At 39.5% G+C, this 25,571-nt stretch overlaps 1 protein-coding gene across 1 annotated transcript; it reads right to left on the bottom strand.

The window, feature by feature from the left end:
* Nucleotides 1-252: 252 nt before the first annotated feature.
* On the bottom strand, nt 253-25,095 carry LOC132106061 (gastrula zinc finger protein XlCGF52.1-like). Its single transcript, XM_059511680.1, has 2 exons — nt 24,671-25,095; nt 253-1,796 (listed from the first exon to the last, which is right to left on the bottom strand). Exons 1-2 carry the CDS (start codon nt 24,882-24,884, stop codon nt 685-687), a joined length of 1,326 nt encoding a protein of 441 aa, XP_059367663.1. The 5' UTR covers nt 24,885-25,095; the 3' UTR covers nt 253-684.
* Between the last annotated feature and the right edge of the window lie 476 nt (nt 25,096-25,571).

The following is a 25,571-nucleotide window of genomic DNA, read 5'->3' as shown; positions in this document are numbered from 1 at the left end:
GCATTTTAACATTGACTTAATTGTTGGTGACACATGGAATGTGACCGTTCACTCCCGTGAGAGTAACTCTAAAGCCGAGTTAATTAACACTGATGTGAATGCATGTGATGTTGTACAGTTCAGACAGAGACACCAGAACTGCAGCTGACAGAATGTACACTGTAGCATGATACTACAATATTTCTTCAAAAGCAGACTGTAAACGCATTATTATTGCTAACCATCAAAAATCACAATATAACACACCCCTACTTCATTGTTTCACAAAATATTTTGATTGGCTTTACACACAAAAATGCAAAGGTGTCGTTTTCAGATCAATCCACTCTGGGACCTGTTAAGAAAAATTAGAAGTTTCATGCTGCCAAAACGCAGAATTCCTCTAGAGGACACACCAATAGGATACAAAATTGGTACATATACAGCTAAATGCATCTCTGTTTGTATGGGGCCTTACTGTGATAGTTTTTTGCATGTATGTGTAGAGCAGATGAATGACTGAAGCGCTTCCCACATTCAGTGCAGTGATATGGTTTCTCTCCAGTGTGGATCCTCTCATGTGTTTTCAGATTTGACGACTTACTGAATCTATTGTCACAGTATGCACACTTGTAAGGTTTCTCTCCAGTGTGGATCCTCTCTTGCCGTTTTAAACCGCCCACTGAAGTAAAAGTGTTTTCACACTCAGAGCACTTGTGCATTTTTACACAAGTATGCGTTTTCTGATGTATTTTCAAAATTGAAAAATGTGAAAAACTCTTTCCACCTGAATTGCATGAATCTATTCAAAAATGTTTTATTACATTGATCACATGAGCACGATTTCTCTCCAGTGTGGATGTTCATGTGATCCTTAAGATGTGATGAGTGTGTGAAACACTTCTCACACTGATTACATGTGTACGGTTTCTCTCCAGTGTGGATCCTCTCATGTGTTTTCAGGTCTGCTGACCTATTGAATGTCTTGTCACAGTGTGAACACTTATAAGGTTTCTCTCCAGTGTGGATCCTCTCATGTTTTTTTAGATGTGATGACTGTTTGAATCTCTTGTCACAATGTGAACACTTGTACGGTTTCTCTCCAGTGTGGATCCTCTCATGTGTTTTCAGGTCTGTTGACCTATTGAATGTCTTGTCACAGTGTGAACACTTATAAGGTTTCTCTTCAGTGTGGAACATCTCATGTGTTTTTAGGTCTCCTGAATCACTGAATCTCTTTTTGCAGTGTGGACAATTATAAGATTTCTCTCTAGTGTGGATCCTCTCGTGCTGTTTTAAACCACTCGCTGTAGTGAAAGTTTTTCCACACTCAAAGCACATGTACTCTCTCACACCAGTATGTGTTTTCTGATGTTCTCTCAAATATGAAACACGTGAAAAACTCCTTCCACACGAATAACATGAATACGGCTTCTCCTTTGTATGAACTGTCAGGTGTTTCTTCAGGTCTGAAGCCCTCAAAAATGTTTTATTACACTGATCACAAGTGTACGGTTTCTCTCCAGTATGACATCTCATATGCTCTTTAAGGTTTCCTTTCCGTGCAAAATTCTTCCCACATTGTTTACAAGTGAACGGTTTCTCTCCAGTGTGAAATCTCATGTGAAAATCAAGATTATATTTGCTTGTCAAACTCTTTCCACACTGAGTGCAGGTGAAAGGTTTCTTGGCTCTTCTTTTCTTTAGATCTTTCTGTTTGGTTTGAGAGCAACTCAAAGGTTTTTCTCCAGTTTTGACATGATTTTTATCCTCAACCTCACTCCATTTTTTGTTCTCCTCTCTTTCTTCAATAAACTCTGAAATAAAAGCAAAAACAGTTCACTTGTCAGTAATTTGAAAAAAGTTTTTTTTCTTTCTGATACAATTTTATAAACTAAACCTTCCTGCAAATATAAAAATATCATTTTTAAAACATTACATACACAAACCCCAATGTTTCAAGGAGAACTATTCAATATGTTTGATCAACTACAACATTATGTAACATACATTTTGTTGAAAAAAATTGTCCCCCATTTGCTGCTCCATTTTTATTCTAAAGATTGTTCCTATTACAACAAACAATCTAAAACTACTTGAAACTTTATAACTGTCAGTAGACTTAATATTCTGGGGTAAGATGAGACATTAAACCAAGGTCCTGACTCTGTGGTCATTAAAAATCCCAAATTTCCCCATTGGCCTCTGACCATCATGGCCTCCTAATCATCCCCATACATTGATTGGCTTCACTCTTTCTCCTCTCCACCAATAAGCTGGTGTGTATTTGGGCGTTTTACCGCAATATGGCTTCTGTCACATCATCCAGGTGGACGCTGAACACTGGTGGAAGACGAGGAGATTCCCCCTTTCATGTAAAGCGCTTTGAGTACCCAGAAAAGCACTATATAAATGTAATGGTAACACTTTCTATGAAGCCCGTATTTATAATACATTATAAGAGTATTCTTAAGCCATTATAATGAATGCATATTGCATTATAAAAAAAAAAACTTATGTTTTATCATCTCATGAAAATTCATAAGAACTGTTTTAAAAGTTCCATGACACGGATTATTTTCTTTGTTTAAATGCTTTTTTTAATGTTTCCTGATGTGTACTTATATTGTTAGTATGATTTTTACATTTAAAATTTTGTTCGAAGGGGCGTGTCTGCTGTGAGACTCAGAGTAAACGGCAACAGTTGTGGTTGGTTGAAATCTTTGCATTCAAAATCTGCAAAGTATGAAAATGAAAAGTATGAGCATGTACAGCACTCAATACTTAGTTGGGGCTCCTTTTGCCTGAATTACTGCAGCAATGCGGCGTGGCATGGAGTCGATCAGTCTGTGGCACTGCTCAGGTGTTATGAGAGCCCAGGTTGCTCTGATAGTGGCCTTCAGCTCTTCTGCATTGTTGGGTCTGGCATATTGCATCTTCCCCTTCACAATACCCCATAGATTTTCTATGGGGTTAAGGTCAGGTGAGTTTGCTGGCCAATTAAACACAGGGATACCATGGTCCTTAAACCAGGTACTGGTAGCTTTGGCACTGTGTGCAGGTGCCAAGTCCTGTTGTAAAATGAAATCTGCATCTCCATAAAGTTGGTCAGCAGCAGGAAGCATGAAGTGCTCTAAAACTTCCTGGTATACGTCTGGGTTGACTTTGGAGCTCAGAAAACACAGTCTGACGAGCCGCAGGAAGGCATCTTAAAAAAGACGCGAGCTCTTTTACGAGTGTGTGTCGCAGGGCGAACCCCCACACACACATAAAGAACAGCTTGGATATAACAGAATTGAAAGGATATAGGCGCCGGATAGCGCAGCAGGAACGGCAATGGAAGGCGGCGATGCCAGCAGCTTCAGAATGGCTCGTCCTGCTGATGTGCTTTCTCAGACGGCGCTTGCTTCCTCCGTGATCCAGCGATGCGTGAGCTTCGCTGAAGAGATGAAAAATCAGGTGAGTCAGCCTTTTCGAGCTCCTTTTATAGGTTGGGCCACACCCGTTTAGGCGGGAAGTGGCAAGAAGGGCGCGAATCGCCCTTATTGGTCTGATGTTGCATCAGCCCGCGCTCGATAGGCTGTGCAGTTGCCGCAGAACAAGCCAATGAGCGAACGAGCCGTCTCGCCTATGGCTGTGTACTGCTGCAAATGCGCTTTACAAAAATACAAAATTAAGGATAATTTTTTGCTTCAGTATTTCGTGAAAAGAGACTTTTCCCGTAGCGTCTTAGCTAAGACGCAGTACTCGTTCGCTCTTCTAGAGAGAACCGAGGTTACGTTTAGTAACCGAGTACGTTCTCGGTACCAATTTCGGTACCAAAGCAAAACACAAAAATATGCTAATTAAAAAAAACTACTTTTTAGCACTAAAAATAAAACCAATGCCATTCTTTATACTTATTTACAATTGTGTTTAAAGTTTTTCTACAAGTTATATAATTATGAAAAAAAGTAAACAAGTTTCCCCCAAATTTAATTTGTCTTTTAATTTATGAAATTTAAACATTTTATTTTTGGTAAATAACGGGGATTTGCTATTAAAATTAAAACATGGAAGAAATATTGTGATTTCTTTAAAAAATAGCAGTATCTTTAACAGTAGTAGCAGTATCACATACATTTTACTAAATAATAGTAATATTTCTAGCACAATGCCTTTATGTAAAAATTAACTTTTAGGCCTAATGAATGCAAATTTGTCATTTTAACTGAACTTAACACTGGTGGTGATGCTTAAGATATTTTTGGTCATTGAGGGTTTCTGTAAAAAAAAAAAAATAATAGGTCATATTAATTATTATTAAACGATAATACTGCTACTAATTCTACTATCATACTAATGTATATACAATGCACTATGAATTGATGAGCTGCTGGGTTCATGAATATTAATCACGTTGTCTGTGTTCGGTCAAACTGATTGCACATTAGCTCCGCCCACTACCGGAGAAACCGTTATGTCTTCTGCTTGTTAGAAAATGAATATGAATAATTCTAAATGAACTCCATTATTTTGACCGGAGAAGACAACAAAGAATAGTTTACATATAGCGTGTCGATTCATCATGGTAAGACTATCGCTCTCTCTCTCTCTTTGCATGTGTGAGAAACAGTGCTATCATTAAAGCGAAGGTGAGTCGTGCGCCTTCACAAAGAGTTTACAGAGCATCAAATACAGGTGCGCTGTGCGTCCATTGAGATGAACTGAAAAGTTCAGATCGCTTGATGGAAAGAGAACTCGGAAGCTCATATGCTGAAATTAATGCAAGCGTCATGCTCTTCAGTCTATGTAGTAAACAAACCCGCACGTCTCTGCCATTCATTAATTCACACAGAGACGCGCAGAACACGGATTCATATTTCAAACAACTTTTGCGGCTTAACATTTACAGATACTGGTCCATATGGAGATTTGATTTGATAAATGTATGCTAACTTTGACAAATTCCATGACTGTCCATATTAAAATGTAAGTTTCATTTTCATGACTGGATTTTGAGATTCCGTCCTCGTTTTCTGCTTCGCGGAAATCATAGCGCTGAACCAGGTTTGAACGGGACCTCGGTACTAAAATCTAAATTCTGTCATTAATAACTCACCCTCATGTTGTTTAAATGGTTCGCGTCTCCAATAAGCATTAATCCACAAATGACTTAAACTGTTAACTTTTTTAATGTGGCTGACACTCCCTCTGAGTTAAAACTAACCAATATCCCCGAGTAATTAATTTACTCAAACACTTCACAGACTGAACTGCTGTGAAGAGAGAATTAAAGATGAATACCAAGCCGAGCCAGATAACGAACAACAGACTGACTCGTTCTCGATAAACAGAGGTCTCACGGGTTTGGAACAACATGATGGTGAGTTATTAATGATTGACGTTATGATTATTCATGAGTTAATATAACATATTATACGTTTTTTTTAATGTATTATGCATTTATTATAATGCCTTAAGAATACCATTATAATGTTTCATAAATACAGACTTCATAGAAAGTATTACCAATGTGACATTATTATTATTATTATTATGTAAAAGCCCACATCACCTCAAAAAAAGGTTAAATCTCAGATACAGTTAGTTTTTGGAAGAAGGCGTGTTGAGAGGAATGAGACAGAGGGGCGGTTTCCCAGACAGAGATCAAGCCTAGTACTGGACTAAAATGGCCCTTTAAACCAGATTAACAGAAATCTGTTTTTACGATATTTCGATATACATTATCTAGGGCTGTGCGAAAAACCAAAGGTGATTTTAATGCTCATCTAGTCAGTAAAGGCGCTCCTAGTATATTTCCAGCACGTGCGTTCAGATCAGGATTGCCAGGTTTTCACAACAAAGCCTGCACAGTTGCTTCTCAAAACTAGTCCAAAACTAGCCCAATCGTGTTTCCAGGGGGTTCCCCAATAAAAATTGCGCCCCAGGGTTAAAATACTCGTTGTTTGGCAGAGTTGCATTGGTAAAATTTGCATTTTGGGGGCTAAATATCACATTATTGGGATTGGGGTCGCTTCGACCTGTGGACATGAAAAAAAGAACTGCAGACTTGGCAACACTGATTGGACTTTACTACACAGAGCCGTAGTTCAATGACAATATACACAAAATCGCAGTCGATTGCCGATTTTGAAAGCGATTTTGAGTAGAATGTCAATGAACTACAGCTCTGTGTAGTAAATGCCACCCCACCTGAACCAATGTTGACAATGTCCGCGGGTTGAAGCGACCCCATTCCCAATAATGTGATATTTAGCCCCTAAAATGTGAATTTTACCAAGGCAACCCTGCTGTAAACCGTGCATTTTAAGCCCGGGACGCAATTTGTATCGGGGAACCCCCTGGAAACCCGACTGGGCTAGTTTTGAGAAGCAACTGGGCAGGCTTTGTTGTGAAAACTTGGCAACCCTGATCTGAACGCACATGCTGGAAATATACTACTAAATACAGGACTGCCTTTACTGATGAGATGTGCAAGAAAATCACATTCGATTTTTTGCACAGACCCCAAATTATCAGTGTTTTTTAAACACATTTATTTGTGGTGTCTTATCACTAAAAGCTTTGACAGTTTGACTTTGTTGAATAAACATGAGCACAACATGTTTTAAAATCTCAACATGGTGTGGGTGATTTATATGAAAGTATCTTTGAAGGGAACCGTTTTCAGAAAAGGTTTGATGTCATTTTCACTTTATCTCGTAAAGTAGTGTTCATGACCTCAGCGCTGCTTTGTGTACAGCCGTTACTGGGGAGCCCACTGTTTTAGATCTCCAGAAGTGTGTCCTCCTGGAAGAGAATGAGCCCATGTCCAGAAAGATGTTCATGTTAGGGCTGCTTGATTATAACAAAACCAATCATAGTTGGGGGGGGGGGGGGGGGGTAATTAAATTAATGGAATGAAATTAGTGTAACAGCACAGTCTTCACTGTAAGAATTAAACAAGCTTTGTTTCTTCAGTCAAGAGAAGTGTGATTTTGTCTGTCTATTGTTTGATTCATATTAAGCACAGAAACAGCAAAAGGAATATTACTTGTTGGCACTTTAAGAGCCTCACGGATCCAAGTTACTGTTATATTTGAATTTTCATTCTTAACTCTTTACTTTCATTTAAAACATAACTGATGAAGGTTTACATGAATTAACACCAAGCGCTGCATTTTGACATATTTTTGCATGTATTTGACAATTTAGGCATGCTAAAGACGATAAAGGGTTAATTTATCCCAAAAGCTTTGTTCGGCTTCGGAACACATTTTAAGATATTTTAGATGAAAACCATTGACTGTCCCTTTGACTGTTATACAATTTTCACTATCAAGGTCCAGAAAAGTATGAAAGATGTAGTCAGAATCTGACTGTTTGATCGGCGGTCTCTAAAAAGGCAGATCTCAAAAATCTCTAGCTGGTGATGCACCTGCTGTGAGAGATTTGGACGGACATGCAGCGCACCCTCTCAGTCTCTGTCCGGCGTGGGCGAAATAATTAAAATGCTGAAGGTGAGGTACAATTCAGATTTCATCATTAAATAAAGTAATTTGAAAACCTTATGTGAGGTGTAATTTCACGAAATAGCCTACCGATTATATGCATATTATATATGTATTAGAGCTACACGATTAATCGTTATAAGATCGCGATCTCGATACAGACACCCTCTCGATCTCATTTCTAAATGACAATGATTCCCCGAGTCTATTAAACCTTTGAAACCTTTGAGTCTTACCGGATCATTCAAATCCGTGCTTGCACTGCCGCTGACACAGAGAGAGAAAACATCTTCACAAATGGTCTTTTTAACTACACAGTATCATTTCTGTCTTACAGTCATTTATATTATCACAGAAATACTGGGATAAAGTTTATATTTCAGATATAAATATTGATGTCTATATGGCAGCAATCAAAATAGAGCAAATCCATCCCATTTTGAAAGTACTGCGCTACAAATAACGTTTGTGTCGATTGCACTGTTTTGCCACTAGGTGGCGACAAGTGACTTAATGTTTTTGTCAATGAATTAATTTTTCATTCAAGAGAATCGTTTAAAAACGCTGACTCATCCAGTTATGAAACAAGGGAAGTAGGTTTATGAGTGAGTCATTCAATCAGTGATTTAAACAACTTTTTCATCATTTTTATATAGAAAAAATTGGGGTCTAAAATATATTATATATACACTACCAGTCAAAAGGTTTTGAACCGTAAAATATTTTTTTAAAGAACTCTCTTCTGCTCACCAAGCCTGCATTTATTTGAGCCAAAGTACAGCAAAAACTGTAAAATTTTGTAATGTTTACAATTGAAAAAAATTGCTTTCTACTTGAATGTATTGTAATTTATTCCTGTGATGCAATGTTGAATTTTCAGCATCATTACTCCAGTCTTCAGTTTCACATGATCCTTCAGAAATTCTTTTAATATTCTGATTTTGTTCAAAAAACATTATTATTATTACTATTATTATGTTGTAAACAGTTGAGTAGATTGAGTAGATTTTTTCATGTTTCTTTGATAGAAAATTCAGAACAAAATTTATGTGAAATAGAATGATTTTGTTATAAATGACTGTCACACTTGATCAATTTAAAGAATCCTTGCTAAATAAAAGTATTAATTTATATACACTTGTGATAATGATAAAAGTAATAAATATAGCTGCAAGCAGCAATTACGGGGCCAAGCACTCAACCGGCAAATTGAGGAGCCAAGCATGGTAGAAGCATCACAACAAATGCAACAATGCGCAATTACAGCAATTTTAGGATGATTGTAATTGAAATGGCTGAAAAATTATAAATATAACCACTAGTAATATGATTAAATTTAGAGCTGAAACAACAAATCGATTTAATCGATTAAAATCGATTATTAAAATAGTTGTCAACTAATTTAGTCATCGATTCGTTGCTAAATAACTTTTATTTGCCGTAAGCGGCTCATTTCGTGCATATTTCAAATCTGCGGTGACCAAAGTGTGGCAGTAATGAGCCACCGGAGGTTTTACTCAGCCAGTACAACAGGAGAAGTAGCGAATAGCCAATAGCTGGCCTTGTTTTATGTCACGTGCTTCCCGAACAGCGTCTCTGCAGCCATAGACATCATATGATGTCTATGTCTGCAGCATTCAGCGTGATGTGGGAGTACTTTACATTGAGCCTTTAAAAAAAGAAGAGTAACCTGTAAACTCTGCACTACTGCACTGTTTAAGGGGACGTTCACATATCGCGTCTTTTGCGCGCTCAAGTTCGTTATTTCCAACACCGCGCCGCATCGAGTTAAAAACATCTCAACTTTTCAGAATGCAGCAACCGCACCGCGGGTCATGTGACAAGAACTAACCAATCAGCTTCATCCTTTCCCGTAACAACGTTAAAAGCTCAGTCAAGATGAAAGGAACAGCTGATCATAGTTGTATATGGATTTCCATTTTGAAATAAATTTAGTAGCAGAGCTACTGCAAGCGATTTTTTGAGCTGCAAATCCATTTAATCCTTTGCTGAAATTTCCGCGTCTTCAAGGAGAGAGCACGTCATGGTTGCTTAGCAAAGGCAGACGCCTCAGGGGCGCTTCTGCGCGAGCGCTTTGGAAAGAAGGAGAAAGCGGTGCGCCTAGCGTTTCCACGCGTTTTTAGGCGCAATTTGTGAACGGCCCCTAAGACTTTCATTTGTGCAGATTCTCCAGTACAATGTTGTTTGCAAATGTTTAGTCATAAAAGCTGATAACATTGCTTTTTAACAGTTAACATTTAAAGCTTTACAAACATGTTCTGTGATCAGTTTGTCGTTTAACAGTTCAAAATTCAGTCGTGCAGCCTAATTATGACTGAATGAGAGAGGTAAATGTAGATATTTGAAATGCACTTTTTTTCTAAGTATTATTCACTGCTCTTTTTCACACAGCAGGTTTTTTGTGTGTGTCCTATTTTTTTTTTCTGGACAACCTTCTGATGGATTTTACTTTAAATTGTGAGTTCCATTCAGGTTTCATGCCATTGGCACTTTTTTTGAAGGATTGTTTACAATTTCACAGCAAAAGCTATAAAGCTTTTTCCCAGTAAATAATAAAATACAATGTACTGCAATTTTATTCTGTTTTATCCTTATTCTTCGTGAAAATATGTTCGGAAAGATTCCTTAATAAGCTTTGTTCAGGATGTTAAACTACTTTAGGAGCTCTAAGGACTGCCATGGTGAAAACATTATTTGAAATCTTGTGAAATTTGCTAGAGTATGGGTCAGTGTTCTGATTGCAGAAGAGTTCGACAAAGGATTACTAACACAATAAAACAACTCCAGGTATATTTTTGATGAGGATATGACAGTGCAAAATGGTTAAAATCTCTTAAATCTATGCTGAATGATAAAGGCCATTTATTAATAATTTACTTGGGGGAAAAATGGAAAAAACTAAAATATAAGTACATAAACCGATTAATCGAAAAAATAATCGACAAATTAATCGATTATCAAAATAATCGTTAGTTGCAGCCCTAATTAAATTGCTTACCACTTTTGAACAACAGGTGTCGCTGTTATCAGATCATTTTGGTGTGTTCTGTGCGGTGAAAATGGCACACACAATGTTTGGTGTCAATATGACAAAGCATTGCAGAGCTAAAGCCTGAAGGGTCATTTTAGCATCATGCCTCAAATTCGTTGCTGTGGTATGCAACAACGGTTTTTTCTATCGACACGAAATCGATAACTTTTTGTCAGCACAGACTGAAGATCATCTGATTCAAATTTGGTGAAAAACGGACCAATGGTTGATGAGGAGTTTGAAAAAGTCGGTTTTCAACATAAATCAAAATGGACCGGAAGTTCAGCTTACTCTGACATGTTTGGTATCTATGTTGTCTGCATAAGCCAGGGAATATTTTGAGTCCAGTTCTATTGCAATAGGCTAATGCATTAAAAAGTTATTAGCATTTTTATAAGTGTAATTATTCATGGATAATGAATGGTTTATTACTCTTGGCCAATAGGTGTCACTGTTACCAAATTTATGTGGCATGGTCAGTTTGAGGTGACAATAACAGATACAGAGTTTGGTGCAAATATGTCAAAGCTTTACAGAGATTAGGGCTGCTGCGATCATGATCGGCCGATCATTAATGCGCATCTCATCAGTAAAGCCGGTTCTCTAATCAGCGGTAAATTTCATCAGGTGCGTGATTTCACATAGAGCAGCTGTTACTACACGGAGCCGTTGTTAACTGAGAAGATGCGCAAATAAACGCTGAAAATGAACGTGGATTTTCTAGCAGAGAAACAGCCTGAAATGCATTTTGGCCTCATTCCAGCAAATTCGTTGATGCGCTAAATGAGAACAGTTTCGCATATCGACACGAAATCCATAACTTTGGCCAATGCGGTCTGAAGATGATCCGCGTCAAATTTTGTGAAAATCGGACTAACGGTCTAGGAGGAGTTCGAAAAAGTACATTTTCAACATTAATCAAAATGGTGGACAGGGAGTTGAGATTTCCTACTAAAAAATTGGTATGTCTATTGTCGGCACAATCCAAGGAATATTTTGAGATCAATTTCATTACAATAGCCTCATGCAATCAAAAGTTATTAGCATTTTTGGAAATTTCATAATTGAAGGTTAATGAATGGTTTATTACTCTTGGCCAATAGGTGGCGCTGTTACCAAATTGATGTTGCATGGTCAGTGTGAGGTGACAATGACACATACAAAGTTTGATGCAAATATGTCAAAGCTTTGTTGAGATACAGCCTCAAATGCATTTTGGCATCCTTCCAGCAAATTCGTTGATGCGCTAAATGAGAACCGTTTTGTATATTGACACGAAATCCATAACTTTTGGCCAGTGGGGTCTGAAAATGATCAGAGTCAAATTTTGTTAAAATCGGAATAACGGTCTAGGAGGAGTTTGAAAAAGTAGATTTTCAAAATTAATAAAAATGGCGAACAAAGTATGGCCAATTCTGGCATAATTGGAATCAATGTTCTCGGCATAACCCAAAGAATATAGGGAGACCATTTTCATTTCAATAGTCTAATTTATTCAAAATTGATTAGCATTTTTTAGACATTTCATTATAACTCTGCCACAAGGTGGCGCTGCCACCAAACTTTTTGAGTACCTTCAGGGCATGGAGTCGAATATTTTTGTAATTATTTTCGTAACGATACGATAATGCATTCAATAAATACAGCATTTTAAAACAATTCAAAATGGCCGATGCCTAAAATGGCTGACACGGAAAAATTGGATATCATTCGACTCGACATAACTGACTGAATCTAAAGAGACCAGTTGTGTAATTTTTGGCCAAACCATTCAGAAGTTATAAGCAAATATATAAATTTTTCATATCTCCTGACCACTAGGTGGCGCTGCGTCTAAACACTGCATGTAGTCTTAGGTCATGGTTATTATAACACACACCAAGTTTGGTCTCAATATGCCAAACAGTTGCTGAGATATAGCCTCACATGCACTTTTGTGTACTTTTCGTCAAATTTGTTCACGTGTCATTCGAGAACGGTTGAACGAATCAATTTGAATTCCATAACTTTTTGCTAGCTTGTCTGAAGATGATCTGATCCAATTTTCGTGAAAATCAGATTAACCGTCTAGGACAGGGGTGCCCAACCCTGCTCTTGGCGATGGACTGTCCTGCAAAGTTTAGCTCCAATCCTAATCAAACACACCTGAAGCAACTAATTAAGGTCTTCAGGCTCACTTAAAAATTAAAGGCAGGTGTGTTTAATTAGGGTTGGAGCCAACCTTTGCAATGACAGTCGATCGCCAGGACCAGGGTTGGGCACCCCTGGTCTAGGACGAGTTCGAAAAAGTATTTTTTTTGAAAAATTGAAAATAGTGAAAAAACTAAATCTTGCGATTTTTTAATTTTGGGGTTAATTCGACTTGGCATGAGCCAAGGATCCAGAAGAAAAAAATTATTTTTATTTTCTAGCTTACAGTTCAAAAGTTGTTAGCATAAAAATATTGAAACTTTGGACAAGTGGTGGCGCTAGAGAGTTAGAGTTAAAGACTTCAAATTTGCTATAGTTAATGTTGGGACTGTCCTCTATCAGTGTGCCAAATTATACAACTTTCCCGCAAGTGGTTCTATGGGCTGCCATAGACTTGCGGCGGAAGAAAAAAAATTACGCTAACGGATACAATAGGTGCTTTGCACCTTCGGTGCTTGGCCCCTAATAATAAAAAAGATTTCCTGAGCAGCAAATCAGCATGTGACTCTGAAGACTGGAGGAATGATGCTGAAAATAAAGCTCTGACCACAGAAATAAATGATATTTTAAAATACATTCAAGTAGAAAGCAGTTATTTTAAATTGTAAAATATTTCTCAATAATACTACTTTTGCTGTATTTTGGATAAAATAAATGTAGGCTTTAGTGAAAAGAAAAAAAATTTTTACCGTTCCAAAACTTTTGGACTGGTAGTGTATATTAAAATGTTTAATAATTCATTCAGATTAATTAGACACTTTTAAATAGACTGCAGCAATAATATTTTGTCATACATTATTTTATTTAGTTCAGAATCATGGGAGAATCGTGATCTGTATATGAGACCCCAAAAATCGTGATTCTCAATTTATCCAAAATTGTGCAGCCCTAATATGTAAAGTCCAGTTTTGTGGGCATTTTACACAAAGATCAGTCTTAAGTCAGGTGGCGATTGCATTTGACCTGGATTTACCTAAATAATTTCAGGTTTAAGAAGGGTTTCAACATTGCATCAACTACTGATGAATACATTCATTTTTATTTGAATGACAGTTTTTTTAACAACATATTATTAATTATAACTAATTCAAATGCACATATTCTCTTTATTTATTAGTAACATGTAATGCAAGCATTCCAAAACTTTGTCATCTAAACCTTATTCACCAAATATATTTGCTGTAAGTACCCCTTAGATATTAAAATAAATATTTCATTAATTAACTCATCAATCTCATTTGCATGGTCACGGTTTCTTTGATGTTAATAAATGATCACATAGCATGCAGGTAAATAAAAATATTTCATCTTTTTTAGTAAGTGTTTTATTGAAAACAAATACTATCGGTTCACTCATAAACTTGTAAAATAGGGATTTTTGAGGCCGATCACAGAAAGCAGTATCTGCCGATCCGATCACTGATACAGATCTTTTTTAAGCCTTCTTTTTATCGTGTAGAATTATTTATAGTGATGATCCAATCAAGATTTTATACATTTATTCAGGGCCACAAACACAAGATTTAAGAATTTGCCGTATTTGAAAAATGCTCTTCACTTTTAAACCTAGCCAAAAAGCCATAGTCTATGTGTTGGCTGTGATTATACACAGTCTATGGATTAAACACAGTAGACTATAATTATATGAATTTATGGTGTAATTACTACATTTTTGTGTCAATGCATGTTCATATTCACGCAAACAATGCTGTTACTTTAATTCAGCATGTGCAGCGCAGCAAACTTAGTGCGTTAACAATCTGTGCATAGGGCTGTTTGATACCACAATTTTTGGAACCAATTCCAATTCCTGGTCCTGGAATTGATGGGAATCGATTCCAAGAATCAATTCCTCACTATTGTTTTCGATTCTTTTATAAATCTTTTTTTTTTTTTGACTGAAGGAACCTAATCTCTCCACGGTGACTGCAGGATAATGTATCCTTCATATAAAAAAAAAAAAAAGACAATCAGCTTTGCCCGTGTTCTGTTATAATTATCATTGGCTATTCTGTCATACAGCACTCAAAATTGTGGACAAGCCAGTTGTACCGTAAAATAACCTCCAAATAGTTTAAAATATAAAATTGAAAATAATCTTTTATCTCACAACTGTTGTAATTATGGCTTTGGTGAATTTTGCTTCTGAAATGGAAGGCTACATCCTAAAATTCAATTTTAGATGTGAATTTAGATGTGTGCAGCCTTTGTCGGATGTAGCCTTCCGTTAGATAAGCTTTGTTGAGCTGAAAAAGACTTGAATCGAATGGACTGTGCAGTGACCTATGGAGTGAAGTGTTGAACACAGCTGAGCAATGTGATACTGCCGTACAGCCCTCTGCAAAACAAGCAAAAAAGCTAAGCTCTCAATTTAATGCAGACTGTGTACCCAGTACAGGAGTCAGATTCGGAATGAGAAAAAAGATAGTTTTCTTACAACCCTTTCTACCCCGTTTTAGATCAGACGCTCAATGAGTTTAACAGAAGGTTTTCTAGCAAAAACTGTGAAATAATGACTGGCATCCAAACTCTAAACCCTTCAAGGGATGTGTTTCTCAAAGAAAAATCCCTGTTTCCATTAAAGCTGGAGAAAACCTGTCTCAGGTCCACAATGTCAGATGACAGAAGCAATTTAGGTGTTCTAAGTATTGGTTCAAGAAGGGCAAAGGCCTTAAATCTAGATGAATGTGGTAATCTTTCATAAAATCGTAGAATACAGTATATGTGACTAATACTGAATATGTAATGCAAATATTAATAATATAAAATAAATACATTGAAATGCAAATACATTGTTGAATGATTATAAACATGGTATTTTGCAGGTTAATGCTTGCAGTTTAGAAAATGATATGACAACAATAAGGTCTAAATGTAACTGGCCCCTCTAAAGCCCCTTTCACACTGCCATTGCGGCAAATACACGGGTAAAGTGTTCTGGCAATTGTTCCTGAGTCGCTAGATTTTGCACTTTCACACTGCCAGTGATGACCCTGGATATGTGCATGCTTTCACACACAACCCGTAAAGATCCCGAAACGATACGTGACATCAGGGCATGACGTAATGTACGAGACGAAAACGTTAGGCACGTTATACTTTCACTGAAGCAAGCGAACGATCTCTGCGTCAGCGCGGAAAGTGAGGAACTAACAATTTTTGTTGCAAATGTTGATCTTCCTTCAAAACAGCCGATAAAAGAGTTGCGCGATAATGTGCGTCATCACTACGACATGTCATTAGATCTGGCTTTTGTTCACACAGCGCTTGTCCCGGGATTGAACCCGGCAATGTTACTAGGTCCCCGACACGGGTTCAATGCCGGAATCAATCATGGGACGTGTTTGCTTTCAACAGAAGGTGACCCGGCAATGTTCCGGCAATTTGCCGGGTTCGATGTGCAGTGTGAAAGGGGCTTAACAGTACAATTGGCCCAAAACAAAAATATACCATTAAGCCCAGCCGGACTTTTTGCTTTTAATGATGATTATCTTAATTGAAAAGCTTTTGTCATTTAGAATAAAATGTAATAGTTTTGTGTGAGAGATTAATCTTTAAACTTTTTCTACTTTATATATTTCAATACAATACAGAATACAATACTTGAAACTTGTGTTGGCCTTTGGGGCACGGTGTTGAAGTGGTTTCATTCATATCTCACCAATATGTTGTTAGTATTGGTTTTAGTATCTAAAACGTAAAGTCTGGTGTCCCTCAGGGCTCAATTCTTGGTCCAGTACAGTTTTCTCTTTATATGCTTCCTTTAGGATCTATTTTTAAAAAGTTTGGTGTCTTTTTTCATCTGTATGCCGACGACACTCAAATCTACATCCCTTTGCAGCGTGATAACAAACAGGCTTTAAAGCCTATTTTAGACTGTCTTGACGAACTAAAACTTTGGCTTACTAGTAATTTCTTACGCCTCAATGAAAATAAATCTGAATTAATTTTGTTTGGCCCAAATGACCACTGTATACATGATTTTGAATCTGAACTTCTTACTTTATATTACAGAAGTATGAGAAAACGACTTTCGTTATGTCGAGATAACGAAAAAATTAAGTCGTTATAACCAGAAAACAAGAAGGAAAAACATTATAATGCATGGCCGCTTAAAACTTCCATACCATACAGAACTTCATGTGCAAGAAACTTAGTTGTTTAGTTCGATAATAATCTTACATTTGATAAGCAGATAAGTGCGGTCCTCAAGTCTTGTTTTTATCATCTTCGTCTTCTGACGAGGGTGAAACCATTTTTGTCCTTAAAAGAAGTTTGAAATGGTTATGCATGCTTTTGTAACATCACGATTGGATTACTGCAACTCATTGTATATCGGGGCTTCAGTCATGCGTTTCTCATCTAAAGTTGGTTCAGAATGAAGCGGCTCGGCTTCTTTATGGGAAGCGCAAATATGAGTCTATTACACCAGTTTTGATTACATTTCATTGGCTGCCAGTCAAATATAGAATCGATTTTAAAATCTTACTGTTTGTCTATAAATGTCCTCATAATCAAGCTCCACAGTACCAATCCGATTTGTTACATCCATACACTCAGGCAGGAGCACTCAGATCTGCTGGTTCTGGTTTATTGCAAGTTCACAGGGAACATCTCAAAAACAGAGGTGATCGTGCTTTTTTTGGAATAGTCTCCCAGTTCCTATCAGGACTTCCTCATCTATATATATATATATAGTGTTGTCACGGTACCAAAATTTCAGTATTCGGTACCGATACCAGTGAAAATCCACGGTTCTCGGAACCAATATTGGTACCAAAGCAAAACACAAAAATATGCTAATTAAAAAAAAATAACTTTTTATCACTGTGGCAGGGGGGGCGTGGTTTAGCGAAGTCTGCAGCGGGAGAGAGAATCAGGAGACGAGCGGTAAGTGAGTGGTTTGGGCAGAAATTATCATCACCTGTTTCTTGTTCCAGTAATTGGCGTGGAGAGAGTATAAAACGCTAGGGGAGACGGAAGCAAGGGAGAGAGAGACGGACTGCTGACGCGAACCCGGAAGGACTAAATCGGAAGTGCTGTGACAGCGTGTCAGAATAGAAGTCACCATTTGGTGTTTGCAAGTTTTAAGTTATTTTCTGTTTAATAAATACGTCAACAGTCCTGCCGACCCCTTTGTCCTCTTCCTTGCCCACACGAACTTACTACACTGGTGCCGAAACCCGGGAAGGAAGTAGGACCGCCGCCGCCATGCAAAGCCTGTCCTCCACGCTGCTTGCGGACGTTATCGCTTCCCTCGCGGTCCTGCACCGCGAACAACACCAGGCCCTGCTGGACCTGAGGACCGATCAGGAGAGACGATTCCAGGCCATCGTTCAGGCCCAGCAGGAGGACCGCGAGAGGTTCCGGAGCTGGATTGATCGGGAGGTTCGCGATGAGGCCGCCGGGCCGCCTGCCGCCCCCTTCCACTGCACAAGATGGGGGCCCAGAACGATCCGAAGGCCTTCCTGGAACTGTTCGAGAAATCGGCGGAGGCCTGCGGGTGGCCCCGCGAGCAGAGGCCGGTGCGCCTCATTCCCCTGCTCTCTGGCGAGGCTTAGGTGGCCGCCCAACGTCGCTGGACTTGGCCTTCCATCTGGCAGAGGACCACATGGTGGCGGGCCCAGGGGTCGGCGCACCCCCAGCTACTAACTCTCTCTCTCCTTCTCTCTCTCCCCCCTCTCTCTCTCGCCCTGTCCCTCTCCCTGGGTCCCGTCCACCCGGCCCTCCTCGTGTCCCGCCCTGCCAAGGGCACTTCATGAGTCCCAGGGCCCCGCCCCCCTGTGCCTGCCGGAGGGGACAGTGCTTCCGTTTCTCCGCTCTCTCCGTGCCAATTCTCCAATCCACTCCCTGCCACTGGGGCGGCGGGTAGGTCTGGGCTGGCCTGTTGGCGTTGCGGGGACCCGGAGCATTTCGTGGACAGGGGTGGAAGTGATGGAAGTGGGGACGATGATCCGGGTCCCGGACGTCCCACAGGTCGCCCCCGGTCAGGCTGGCGAGTACCAAATACCTGTGAGTATCAAGGGGGGTACATATCCGGCCTTGGTGGATTCAGGATGCAACCAAACCTCGATCCATCAAAGCCTGATTTAACCAATTCCTATGGCGGGCCATTTGGGACAAGCCGCAACACTAAATCGCCTCATGACCCCGTTTCTTTTGGCCGGGCATTCATGACAACGTGCGCAGGTGGTGCGCGTCTTGTCCGGAATGTCAGTTGGTGAACCCACCGGCCGCCCCAAAGGCGCCTTTGCGCCCTCTTCCCTTAATGCAGGTCCCCTTCGAAAGAATTGGAATGGACCTCATCGGGCCATTAGAGCGATCGGCACGAGGACATCGCTTTGCATTAGTCATAGTTGATTATGCAACACGATATCCTGAAGCAGTGGCCCTCCGCAACATTTCCGTTAAAAGTGTTGCGGATGCCCTGTTTCGTCTTATCTCCCGGGTGGGGGTTCCAAAAGAAATCCTCACCGATCAAGGCACGGCGTTTATGTCACGTACGCTATGCGACCTGTACGGGTTGTTGGGCTTTAAATCGATTCGAACTAGCGTCTATCACCCACAAACCGATGGTCTAGTCGAACGATTTAATCGCACTCTTAAACCCATGATCCGTAAGTTCGTTCACGAAGGTGCCAAAAATTGGGATAGGTGGCTAGAGCCCTTGTTATTCGCTGTGCGAGAGGTCCCACAAGCCTCCACGGGGTTTTCCCCCTTCGAGCTTCTCTATGGGCGCCAGCCCCGGGGGGTGCTCGACATCCTGAGAGAAACTTGGGAGGAGGGACCCTCTCAGGGCAAAAACGAAATTCAATACGTGCTGGACTTGAGAACAAAACTCCACACATTGGGGCGGCTATCAATGGAGAATTTGTTACGAGCCCAGGACCGCCAGAGCCAGCTGTATAACAGGGGAACTAGGTTACGCAAATTTGCACCGGGAGAGAAAGTACTTGTATTACTCCCAACGTCGAGCTCTAAATTAATGACTAAGTGGCAGGGACCGTTTGAGGTCACACGACAAGTCGGAGATCTCGATTATGAGGTAATACGGTCCGATAGGAACGGGGCCCGTCAAATTTACCACCTCAACCTCCTTAAAAAATGGAATGAGGCGGAATCAGTGATGTTGGCAACGGTGATTGGGGGGGGGGGATGATCTCGGTCCAGAGGCGAATATCAAACCACAATCCCTCACCCTGGCTCCAGGTGGAGATCACCTCTCGCCGTCCCAACTCACTGATATAACGAAGTTACAGGCAGAATTTGCCGACGTTTTCTCGCCCCTACCGGGCCGTACTAACCTGATTCAGCACCATATCGAGACCGAGCCGGGCGTGGTAGTTCGCAGCCGGCCGTATCGCTTACCTGAGCACAAGAAAAAAGTAGTTCAGGCTGAATTAGGTGCTATGCTTGACATGGGGGTAAATAGAAGAATCCAACAGTAACTGGGCGAGCCCGATAGTTTTAGTTCCGAAAACGGACGGCTCCGTCCGGTTCTGTGTGGATTATCGCAAGGTGAATGCTGTGTCGAAATTCGACGCGTATCCAATGCCGCGGGTTGACGAGTTGCTTGATCGGCTAAGCACGGCTCGCTTTTATTCGACATTGGACTTAACAAAGGGCTATTGGCAGATCCCCTTGTCTCCCTTATCCAAAGAAAAAAAACGCTTTCACAACGCTGTTTGGTTTACACCAATTTGTTACCCTTCCGTTTGGCTTGTTCGGGGCACCTGCTACCTTTCAGCGCCTCATGGATAAGATTCTGCGGCCCCATGCTGCATATGCGGCTGCCTACCTGGATGATATCATTATATTTAGCAATGATTGGCAGCGGCATATGCAGCATCTAAGTGCTGTCCTGAGGTCGCTGAGGGGAGCAGGGCTCACGGCCAACCCAAAGAAGTGTGCGATTGGGCGTGTGGAGGTAAGGTATCTGGGCTTCCACTTGGGGCATGGACAGGTGCGTCCCCAAATTGATAAGACAGCCGCTATTGCGACCTGCCCACGTCCCAAGACCAAAAAGGAGGTAAGGCAGTTCTTGGGGCTGGCGGGATATTATAGACGGTTTGATTCTAATTATTCGGACCTCACCAGCCCTTTGACTGACCTTACTAAAAAGGAGGTGCCAGATACGGTCCAGTGGACGGAGCCGTGTCAGCAGGCCTTTACCCAGGTCAAGGCGGCTCTATGTGGCGGGCCGTTGTTACACTTTCCTGATTTTTCTCTCCCTTTTCTGTTGCAGACAGACGCGTCCTGTCCCAGGAGATAGAGGGGGAGGAACGGCCGGTGCTGTACGTTAGTCGGAAGCTCTCAAAGAGAGAGGCTAAGTACAGCACCATAGAGAAAGAGTACCTTGCCATCAGGTGGGCCGTCCTCACCCTCCGCTATTATCACCTGGGACGGGAGTTCACCCTCTGTTCGGACCACGCTCCGCTGCAGTGGCTCCACCGCATGAAGGATACCAACACGCGGATCACTCGTTGGTATCTAGCTCTTCAGCCATTTAAGTTCAAGGTGGTCCACAGGCCGGGTGTTCAGATGGCGGTGGCCGACTTCCTCTCCAGAAATGGGGGGGGGGGGGGGTGGCTGCAGGCCGGATGGCTCCCTGGCCTGAGTCATGCGGTGGGGGTATGTGGCAGGGGGGCGTGGTTTAGCGAAGTCTGCAGCGGGAGAGAGAATCAGGAGACGAGCGGTAAGTGAGTGGTTTGGGCAGAAATTATCATCACCTGTTTCTTGTTCCAGTAATTGGCGTGGAGAGAGTATAAAACGCCAGGGGAAACGGAAGCAAGGGAGAGAGAGAGACGGACTGCTGACGCGAAGCCGGAAACGAAACCGGAAGGAGTAAATCGGAAGTGCTGTGACAGCGTGTCAGAATAGAAGTCACCATTTGGTGTTTGCAAGTTTTAAGTTATTTTCTGTTTAATAAATACGTCAGCAGTCCTGCCGACCCCTTTGTCCTCTTCCTTGCCCACACGAACTTACTACAATCACTAAAAATAAAACCAATGCCATTCTTTATACTTATTTACAATTGTGTTTAAAGTTCTTCTACAAGTAATATAATTATGAAAAATAGTAAACAAGTTTCACCCAAATTTAATTTGTCTTTTAATTTAAGAAATCTAAACAAATTTTATTTTTTGGTAAATAAAGGGGATTTGCTATTAAAATTAAAACATGGAAGAAATATTGTGTGATTAATTTTTAATTAACAGTAGTAGCAATATCACATACATTTTACAAAATAATAGTAATATTTCTAGCACAATGCCTTTATGTAAAAATGAATTTGTAATGAATGCATATTTGTCATTTATCTGAACTTAAGACTGGTGGTGAAGCTTAAGATATTTTTGTTCATTGAGGGTTTCTGTAAAAAAAAAAAAAAAAAAAGTAATAGATCATAATAATTATTATTAAAAGATAATAATACTACTAATTCTACTACCATACTAACAATATACAATGTACTATGGATTGATGAGCTGCTGGGTTCATGAATATTAATCACGTTGTCTGCGTTCGGTCGAACTGATTTGCTGAAATTAAAACAGGGACGGTAAAAGATGAGCGCCAGCCAATGAAATTGACATTTGCGCATTAGCTCCGCCCACTACCGGAGAAACCGGCATATCTTCTGCTTGATCGAAAATATTAATAATTCTAAATTAACTACATTATTTTGACAGGAGAAGACAACAAAGAATATAGTTTACATGTAGCATGTCGATTCAGCGTGGTTAGACTCTCGCTCTCTCTCTTTGCATGTGTGAGAAACAGCTATCAGCAAAGCGACGGCGAGTCATGCTCCTTCACAGTTTACAGTTCGGCAAATACCATAGACAGTAAAAGAGGCAAATACAGGTGTACTGTGCATCTATTGAGATGAATTGAAAAGTACAGATCGCTTGATGGAGAGAGAACTCTGAAGCGCTCAGTCAGTGTGTGTATGTGTGTGTGTGTGTGTTTATGTATTTTTACTTACTGTGCAATGATCCTTTATTTTGGTGAACCTCATCCATTTTACAGTGTGTGTCTTATAGTTTGTGTTTTATTGTTTATTACGTTGTTGACTGGTTTGTTTTGAATTCTCTGTGCAGCACTTCGGTCAACTTCGGTTGTTTTAAATTGTGCTCTGAATATGTCTTAATCTAGATTTTGGTGAGCTTAATAGGTATGTTTACACTACTTTTATATTGCAATAATTTCACATTCAATCTTCAAATTATACCAACAATACACACACACACACACACCTCTATCTTCAAGTATAGCACTCGTATAAAGTTTTGGACATATGGCCATGATCTAACAGCCCTAGCAAAAACTCTAGTCTAAGACATCAGCTCTCAAACGTCTTGTGAACAAAAGTGTGTTTTATGTTCTTATTTTAGTGACTTAAAAGTTTTAGTTTTTCACCAACCATGTTCTTTTCTCAAAAACACATGCATGTAGGCTACATTTATGCTGCTCACATATTATTGTAGCACAGTTTCTGCTGATTAGAGTGTAATCAAACTTTAGTCATTATTTTTTTAAAGATACCGAAAGAGTAGGGGTGGCCGATATCTCGATGTTTAAAATATATCGAGATATTTTTTAAACACGATATGGATTTTGACATATCGTATATATCAATATATTGTTTATATTTAATTCTGATTCCGCCACTTTACTTGTCTGCCTTCTCTGTGCTGTGCTCGCCCCCCACCTCCTTGCTTTTCTCCCCCCTCCCCTCGCGTGTACAGAACTAGGACAACTGGCTCCATTATATGGAGATACTTCGGTTTTCAGACGTCGGGCGAACAGCAGGCAGATGTCTACTGTAGGGCCCTATGATTTCCACGATGCAGAAAACGTGGAGGGAATCGCGGAATCCAGTCATAAAAACGGAATTTACAGTTAAACGCAGGATGCCACGGAATTTGTCAAATTTTGAATGAATTAATCAAAAGTAGGTCATTGCACTTACATCAAATCGCGATTATGGACTAATATCTGCAAATATTAAGCCGTAAAAGTCTATTTAAATATTAATCCATCGTGTCTGTATTAATGAATTTGCAGAAGCGTCTTCATTCATTAAACACACGGAAGTGCGCGTGACGCTCACGGTGATTTCAGCATCTGCTGTCTCACTAAATCAGGATGTGAACACATGAAGAACATCTCCAGAACTGCTCTGAGAGTCACTTCATGAGCATCGGACCGTTTGATTTGAGTAAAACTAGCGTCATATATTACATCATAGACTGTAGTATCACATACACAGAACTGTAATGGTTCGTCAAAATAAAAGTATTTGCCAGAAATCTATTGTTCAGCAGAATGTACATAGCCCACTACTACTACTATTAAAAAGAAACGAACATAATTTTTAAAGGAAAAATCACACAACATTTCTTCCATGTTTTATTTTTAATAGTAAATCCACTTCATTTACCAAAAAATAAAGTTTGCCTAATTTTAAATAATTAAAAGATAAATTAAATGAATGTTTTATGCCTTCATTTGATAACCAGAAAAATGTAAATACACAGAATTTCTGAAGGGAAAAAACATTTCACATAAGGCTATTGTAAGAATTTGTGTAGAATTTTTAAGAACTAATTAAGTTGTTTTAATGCATTTAAATAATTATACATGCTAAAACACAGAATTAGGTAACAATAACACATGGTGAAGAAAAAATAAATAATTTCATAGGGCCCTAAACATGTAATATTTGGCATATTTGTTTTTGCAGTAGTTTTTGGGGGGTTATTTTTCCTGTAAAGATATCGAGATATATATATCGAGATATAGCAAAATATATTGAGATATATTTTTGCTCCATATCGCCCAGCCCTACGAAAGAGCACAAATGTCCAGGCCATTTCAAAACTACTGGAGGATTAATGCTTCATAAGACTAATATACCACAAACAGTCATTAAATATGAATAAAGACCAACCTCCTTTTTCCTCTTCTTCTATTTTCCAGGTTTCTGGTTCCTCTTCTTCTATTTTCCAGGTTTCTGGTTCCTCTTCTTTTATTATCAAGGTTTCTGGTTCCTCTTCTTTAATTTTCCAGGTTTCTGGTTCCTCTTCTTTTATTTTCCAGGTTTCTGGTTCCTCGTGTTTTATTTCACTCGTGTTCTCCTCGGTCTCCTCTTTAACAAACACCATCTTCAGCTGATATTCTTCCCGATATATTTCTCCTTGCTTCAAAACGTAGACACGACTATGATGATAAGAATATTACAGGTATTTACTGACCTGATGTGTTTTTATTTACATAAATTAATTTTCTTACAGTTTGTATTAAGCACCACAACAAAACAACAGAGAACGCGGTGAAACTAATCTTCTTCCTCTGAGGCTTGATGGTGTTTGACAAACACACAAATGTGTTTTAGCGCCACACGCTGGACTGGAGAGAGAGAAGCGGCGAGAGGTGGGAAATACAGGGAAAATTACTTCGTGAGCCGATTTGTTGACTAAATATTATTGTCACGCGTTTACATAGATCTTAATTATCATATTACATGCTGCAATGTTGTGTGATATTCAATTAAATATTTGACTAGTTCGTTTTTGTACTCTAATGCTGATCAAACAAGTCTATCATTTTAATTCATCTTCATTTATTTGTGCAGATAATTTTTTTTAAAGAAAACAAATCTTATCATTGTCATGTGTAAAAAAAACGATCTGCACAAAAAACATGACAATGATAAGATGTAGTCTAATTAAAAATACTAATTAAATAGAATAAAACTAAATCCGCATCAATTCTGCATATTTTCATTTGGAAACATACTGTATAAAACAGGGGTGCGTATTTCGAAACTACCTTAACGCTACGTCGTTCTT

Source organism: Carassius carassius, chromosome 26 (genome assembly GCF_963082965.1).
Source record: "Carassius carassius chromosome 26, fCarCar2.1, whole genome shotgun sequence".
NCBI lineage: Eukaryota > Metazoa > Chordata > Actinopteri > Cypriniformes > Cyprinidae > Carassius > Carassius carassius.
This window is presented reverse-complemented; position numbering and strand designations above follow the sequence as displayed.